The 5,928-nt window shown below is 36.1% G+C and overlaps 1 protein-coding gene and 1 long non-coding RNA gene across 2 annotated transcripts; both read left to right on the top strand.

Moving 5' to 3' along the window:
* The first annotated feature begins 663 nt into the window (after positions 1-663).
* On the top strand, positions 664-2,474 carry CHLM (magnesium-protoporphyrin IX methyltransferase). The gene has a single exon (XM_089787249.1). It carries the CDS (start codon positions 860-862, stop codon positions 1,934-1,936), a length of 1,077 nt encoding a protein of 358 aa, XP_089643375.1. The 5' UTR covers positions 664-859; the 3' UTR covers positions 1,937-2,474.
* An 827-nt stretch (positions 2,475-3,301) lies between these two features.
* On the top strand, positions 3,302-5,645 carry LOC149551743 (uncharacterized). The gene is made up of 2 exons (XR_016352805.1): positions 3,302-5,004; positions 5,156-5,645. It is a non-coding gene; the product is annotated as an uncharacterized LOC149551743 (long non-coding RNA).
* Positions 5,646-5,928: the final 283 nt, after the last annotated feature.

Here is a 5,928-nt window from a genome sequence, read left to right as displayed (position 1 = left end):
TAGAGGGTTTAAAGGGTTTCTTTATATAAAGTGAAGAAAATAATTTGGAGGGAAAGACATTAACATGCATTCCAATTCCAATTTCATCTATGCTTATTCTGGTTGGTATTCCAATTCTAGAAATGTAGAACCAAACGAAAGAAATGTGTGTTCTGATTATGAATTTTTCTGAACTAAATGGTCTAAACCAAAATTTGAAAATAGTAATATGGATTTCAAGTTCCAAAACTCCAAGTTCAAGAGTCCAAATTCCAATTCCTAAATTATATTCCAGAAAGGACCCTAAACGACTACATTGAGACCCAAAACACATTGACATCAAATCATGCAAATTGTGTATTAACAAGAGAATTCATTATTTGTGAAATTGACTTCGGATATAGAAGTGTGGTCAAATGTATAAATTGATCAAGTCAAGATAGTCTAAGAGAATGTATCAAAATATGTGCATATCAATAAGATAAGGGGAAGCTTAAAGATAAAAATATGCGAATATGTGAGAATAAGGATAAATTAAAAATAAGCATAACGAACAGAACTTCCAACCCAAAAAAGAGTACTATTTATCAATATACAGGGATCAATATTCCTTCAAAATAATGTATGCAAATTTCATTTTACAACAAATAAATAAATCGGAATATAGAATGTGTAATTGCTGCTTATTGCAAATTACAAGGCTCTGGTAGTCCTCGAACAGACAGATAAAACATCAGATAATATTTTTGAACCTTATCATCATCGAACGGTGGAGATACTCTCTTCAAATTCCTTGTGAGCAATTGGACCGTCGGATAGATAAAGCAACAAGAAGATTAGAGCAAACGTGGCTCAAAATGACGCCAGTTGGGCTTAGCGGATGACGATGGCTGCAATGGCGAACGCTGCAACTGGTCGAATGTGCAATACCCACAATATCACCATTCGTTCCATTGCACTAACTGCCAATCTTCGACCTCAAAATTACTCTTTGTGGCAACAGAGCCGCAATGAATTCACAGGTGTTGCAAAATTCAAACATTACAAAACGTTTTCCCCTAAAAAATGGAATACCATAGTGTTAGCCTCGTCTTCAGAAGTAGTAACAGAAACTGCCCAGGCACTGTCCAGCGGTTTGGACGAAACAGCGTTTGCGCTACTTGGAGGAGGAGCCATAGCCGCTCTTGCAGCTGCCCTCTCTTTTGCAGACCCAGAGAAGAGAAGGAAGCAGCAGGCAGCCGAAACGGGCGGAGATGAAAAAGAAGTGGTAAGAAACTATTTCAATACCGCCGGTTTTGATAGGTGGAAAAGAATCTATGGAGAAACAGCTGATGTGAATTCTGTTCAGCTAGACATTCGCGAGGGGCATGCACAAACCGTAGAAAAAGTTTTACAGATGGTTAAGAAAGATGGATCTTTAAATGGTATCAGTGTTTGTGATGCAGGCTGTGGAACTGGTAGCCTGTCTATTCCTTTGGCAATGGAAGGGGCCATTGTCTATGCAAGTGACATTTCATCTTCCATGGTAGCAGAGGCAGAAAGGAAGGCTACTGAAGTACTGAAGCCCTCTTCTTCGGGTCCCACATTGGTGAAACCAGTATTTGAGACTAAGGACTTGGAGTCCTTGGATGGGAAGTATCATACTGTGGCATGTTTGGATGTTTTGATACATTACCCACAAGAAAAAGCAGGAGGAATGATTGCCCATCTTGCCTCTCTCGCCGAGAAAAGGCTAATTTTGAGTTTCGCACCTAAGACTTTGTATTATAGCGTTTTGAAAAGGATTGGGGAACTTTTTCCCGGTCCTTCCAAGGCTACTAGGGCTTATTTGCACTCTGAAGAGGACGTAGAGGCAGCCCTGAAGGCAGCTGGATGGGTGGTTAGAAGGAGAGATATGACTGCGACAAAGTTCTACTTTTCGAAGCTGTTGGAGGCAGTGCCTGCTGTTTCTCAGTAAAAGGTCAGTTTTGTTACAAATGATAGGCATCTTTAGATCATTAACAGCACCTCTAGATTAAGTCTGATAAGTATCAAGGAATGTTGAGGTTGCCTCGCTGAAAGCCTTTATTTGGTTATACTGCTTGAGGACCCATATCCCAAGCACAAAAGTCGCGTGTTCTATGTACGCTTCAGTTGTTAGATCGATGTGTAGCTCAATTCCTTTAGATATGGATGCAAATTGTGTTGAATTCATACTCATATCAGACATGTAATGTAGATTTCCACTATAGACTTTCAGTTGGGAGGAAAAAATTGTGTTTCTTTTCTTAAATTAAAGTAGTCAGTTTCTGTACAAATTGGGCTTTGAATGATACACGCCCAATGTAGTATTTTCATTGAGATAAAAACAGGTTGTGATCGATTGGGAATTTTATGCCGTATGATACGTTTTTCTTTCCAACACTTGGTATCTTTCCATGTAATATCTCAAGTCTGGGTGCTGTGAAAAAAGTAAAGAATAAAGTAGCCGAATACCCAATTGGTCGTTTGTTTAAGGAGCCACTGCCACAAGTATGAAATAATGAATTCTATATGGAACTGATGCTTAATGTTCTTATGTACAGATGTTTCTTGTAATAGTTTTTATTTAAGAACAAGGTGTTATTGCATTCAAAGGAGGCTTTGTTATGTAAAAATTCTAATGCAGTCCTCCAACTCAGAGGAAGATATTATTGTTCGTTTTCAATTGAGTGGTTCATGGTCCATTTTCAATGTTAGCAAGAGTCTACAGTTTGGTAAATGTTATTTATGTTGGCAGTGTTGCTTCAACAGCAATCATACTTGTGCATAAAGCTAGCTTTATAGGTAACGTTGCAACTGTCCTTGCCTTCTTAACTTTGTTATGTCCAAGTATGCAGGCACAGAAATGTTGTCAATTCATTGGATTTAGGTCCTAGTTAACAAAATGGAAGAATAAACTTAAGTAGGTATGCAAAGAGTTTTTCTCAGCTCCACTAGCCCAGAGAACATTTTATTTACATATTTTATTCTTTTGGAATTGGTTCTGCTTCCTTTACGTATCAGAAATGTAGATAATGATGCAAGTCGCAAAACATTAGAAGCCAGTTTCATTATTGCAGAGTGCTTATTCATTGTCTTTTTGAATCAAAATTTAGTGCCATTACCAGCCCATTGTCCTGTGTTTTCTCTTTTAAATTTGGCTCTCATGATGCAAGCAGCAAACTAAACATGAGACACTAGTTGCCAAAGCGTACAAAATTCAATTCTATTTTAAAACTCCTCTTGATATATGTACAACCTTGATGTCAAAAATTTTGGTGTGCAACCTATCAAAGTAATATGATGTATGTTGCATTTGATGCAGGTGTTCTGAATGATAATGAATGGTTCTTTAAATTTGATGGATAACTTGCATATTTAAACATTATTGAAAATAATTTGAATGTCCTGGATCAGAAGCAATTATCTTGTATGTGATTTTTGAAAGGATGTTTGTGAATGGCTCATCATATCAGATAATTAGCATATAACCATTGAGGGCTTTTAGCTTCCAAAGATGCCATTCTATTTTATATGAACAGCGAGTTTGATATGAATGATTGAATGGCTAGTCATATAGTTTTACTAGGAGATTTAAATTGGTTTAATTTTTTTCATATTTTGCTCTGCTTTAGACCTGACTCTAAATTGATTGCCATGGAAGTAGTATTGCACCACTCACTGCTTTCCCATTTGAATGTGTAGTTGAGTTATGGTGAGACTTCCTTCTGAAAGCTTGAGCTCTAAGTTTAAGTTTGATATTGCCAATTGCCTATTTATTTTACTTTCTGAGGACAAAGGCATCTCTCGAAGAGGGTCCATACAGTGCTTATCTTACATTCATGTGCGTCAATTGTTTCACTAATTTTATACTTCTTTGGATTGGTGCTGTCACGGTAACCGAGTTCCCTACCTAAGTTGTTGCTTGTCTTTTACTTTTACACATGCTTTCTTTTCCTTTGTCTGCGGTTCATACTAGAATACCTTTATTTATGCAAAGCTCCATTTATATTTATATCTACCTCGTGGGATGATTAATAACTTGATGGGGACCTGAATTTCTAATTTCACATAAGTTGGTCCATTGTGTGCATTTGGTTCATAGTATTAAACCCCACCATCACATATATGTCTGCTATTTTACATACCATTTATTCTTCTATTAAATACCAAGATGCCAGTTCAGATCCCGGTATGGATGTGGATTTGAGAATCGGGTTCAAAATTAGTCCAAATATATTTTGTGTTGGGTTCGGACTTGTCTGTACAAAAACATTTAAAAAGAAATGTGTGTATGTATGCAACAACAAATAAGTCCATACACCACTCTGCTAATAGTAAAGCACCGTACCAAAATACACCACTGTATCTATGTTTCATTTTAAGAGGATATTAATTGCATCATTTATCCATACATACAACATAATACACTTGCTCAGTCAAATGCATGGGACTTATTTCTATATCAAGGGACAATTTGAGAACGAAAGGAACCATCAAAAGATAAGTGCAGTTATCTGATTTTTTTAATATTGGTTAGAGGATTTCTAACCAAGCTAGATCAAAAGTTGAGATTTGCATTTTAAGCCCTGGATTCAAAGAATATATCATTGTTTTTTCAAAGAAATTCCTCTATAATTGGCAATTTGGACTTCACCAATTGTCAATTTGGATTTCCTCTAGAAGCAAGTTTTCATTTTCATTCACAAATACATAAATGAACTATAAACCATCTTTTTTGGCCTTTTTAGTGGTAACTTTTAGGGTTGGGAGGATCAAATAAACCAAATTAGGCAAAAAAAAAAAACACTTCAAACAAGGTAAAAAAGTTGTTTTGAGATCAAATGTGGCCTGGGTTTGGCGGTTGGACAGCAAATTCTTCAAAATTTGCTACAAATTTTGCACAGGTTCCTTTGACAGAATTCGCAGCAAATCTATGGCTCTGTAGGTGAATTTTGGGAGAATTTGACAAGGACACTTTCTACAGAATTGAACCAGACTTTGAGGGTCGCTGGGGAGAATCTGGTAACTTAGATTAAATACCTCTTTTCCATTACTTCTGGAACTAGTCTTTCCTTCATTTGTTTCTTTCATGATTTGATCTTGAAAATCGTTCTTTACAATTGCGATATTTCAATATATGTAATTAGAACCTTTCTACCTTTGTATTTTGCAGTTTTCTTTTAGCATTTCAGCCGGCCAATGTTCATCCTTCATTTCTGTTTAATGCATACCAGTGGAAGTGCAAAGCATTCTGTTTTAGTGATGACTCCACGCTTTCTGTTCTTAGTCTTTTTAGCATAAAAAGCTGTTTGTACTACTTTGTAGTATCTAAGGAAATGAGGCAAACAAGAACAGTTCTATGAGAGCTAAAGAATTTGCAAAAGAGGACCATCCAGTTCTGGACTTTAATGTTTGTTGTAGCAGTTTTACACAGAGTATCAATCTGTGAAGTTGTAACAATTGAAACTTGATCCTATCCAGGTGATTGCTCATCTCCATTTATTCTTTGGACCCTGAAGCTGAGAGCACTAAAAAACTGTCTGAAAATGGATACGAGTAAAACCTTAGCAAACATCACGGTTTTAAAAAACAGCTATACATTTATTTTTTCATTTGTCTCATTGAATCAGCAGTAATATTCTTTTGAAGGATTAAGTCCAAAATATCTTCTTTCTAGCATAAATCAGGGCAAAATATGGCGGGGCTATATTTAAAAATAGCATTCCAAAAAATATATTTTTCCTTGGAATTCCAAAAAATATATTTTAGACTCTCATTTTGATGACAAACTAAGTATTTATCTAGCTGAACCATCATACATCTCAACCAATAACAAATGGGAAGCTTGAAATGTAAAATCTTCCGGACCAGAATTTGAGCATTAGCTTGCTTTAATCTAGCAAATTTGAGCACTAAACTTTTTCCATGACCTCTCTTGGAATTTAC

Source organism: Cupressus sempervirens, chromosome 6 (genome assembly GCF_028749045.1).
Source record: "Cupressus sempervirens isolate cs-2001-9-10 chromosome 6, ASM2874904v1, whole genome shotgun sequence".
In the NCBI taxonomy this organism is placed as follows: domain Eukaryota; kingdom Viridiplantae; phylum Streptophyta; class Pinopsida; order Cupressales; family Cupressaceae; genus Cupressus; species Cupressus sempervirens.
Note: the sequence above shows the minus strand (reverse complement) of the source record. Positions and strands in the feature narration are given on the sequence as shown.